The sequence below is a fragment of the Thalia democratica genome, unplaced genomic scaffold (assembly GCF_965202585.1).
Source record: "Thalia democratica unplaced genomic scaffold, ktThaDemo2.hap1.1 HAP1_SCAFFOLD_2247, whole genome shotgun sequence".
Classification (NCBI taxonomy): Eukaryota; Metazoa; Chordata; class Thaliacea; order Salpida; family Salpidae; genus Thalia; species Thalia democratica.
This window is the reverse complement of record NW_028141018.1, coordinates 1-1,000: the sequence shown is the minus strand read 5'-3', so window position 1 is coordinate 1,000 and position 1,000 is coordinate 1. Positions and strand designations below refer to the sequence as shown.

The window sequence follows — 1,000 nt, the reverse complement described above, 5'->3', positions numbered from 1 at the left end:
GCTTTTATAACTGATAATAAATGTTTCTAAAAACTTAGTTTGAACAAAGATTTATTTTTAATGTACAGTTTTAAAACATTGAGAATCACTGGACTAAAATTTTAAAAATGTGAAAAAATCGGAACAAAAAAAAAACCTAAATTTTGCAATAAAAAAATGGAAAAAGTAAAGTGATGAATAAATATTTAATATTAAGGTTAAAAAAAATCAATAGTTTTTTTTTTGTTTTCAACTACAATAGTAAAAACTACTTATATGCTGTGACTAAGTTTTAAACTTTATAAAAACCTTTCAAAAGCTAAGTTTAGGACTTAAGTTTAGCATTAGTGAACCTAGTTTTGAACTTTAGTCCTGCTAAAAGTTACGTAATTTATGCAATATAATTGATCGTACCTTAAAAGTACGATCGTACGTAAGACAAGTTAAAACGATATTACATCTTTATCGTGTTAGTAATTCTGTTTCCTTGGTTGTTGAACATTAAGCCTGCTCTTATGGAAGTTGTAGCTTTTTTCTTTGAGAACATAATTTGGCACCCAGCTCCTTTTTTTCTGCTGCAATTTCAACTCATTATGGTCTAAGTGAGCCACTCTTCTGTTCGTCTGGTACCTTGAAGGGCCTGGATCACTCTCCCTTCTTTGTCTCGATGACTCTCCGCTTGATCTACTTGACCCGCTATGAATATAAATCTTGATAGATATTTGAAAGTAAAAATAATAAAAATTAACATTTTTGACTTTACTAGTAAACTATTTTTTGATAGAAAACTGTCATTGTCAAATATTTTTTATGGGTTTATTTAATTTTAGAGTTTATATATTTATTCTACAAACTCGTCTGATATTTCTACTCCAGTATCTGAAGAATCGCTTTCCAGATCATCTATTTGTTTTTGTTCTTTGTTTGTAAGCTTTCTTTTTCTCAGTTGCTGCGCTTGGTTTATCATATCTTGCAGGCTTAAAATTAGCTCAGCCCGTTTGACTGGATCTATTCTATAACG

The 1,000-nt window shown here is 29.4% G+C and overlaps 1 protein-coding gene across 1 annotated transcript; it reads right to left on the bottom strand.

The window, feature by feature from the left end:
- Positions 1-174: 174 nt before the first annotated feature.
- Positions 175-994, bottom strand: LOC145849099 (uncharacterized). Its single transcript, XM_082954174.1, has 2 exons — positions 834-994; positions 175-675 (listed from the first exon to the last, which is right to left on the bottom strand). Exons 1-2 carry the CDS (start codon positions 944-946, stop codon positions 450-452), a joined length of 339 nt encoding a protein of 112 aa, XP_082810300.1. The 5' UTR covers positions 947-994; the 3' UTR covers positions 175-449.
- Between the last annotated feature and the right edge of the window lie 6 nt (positions 995-1,000).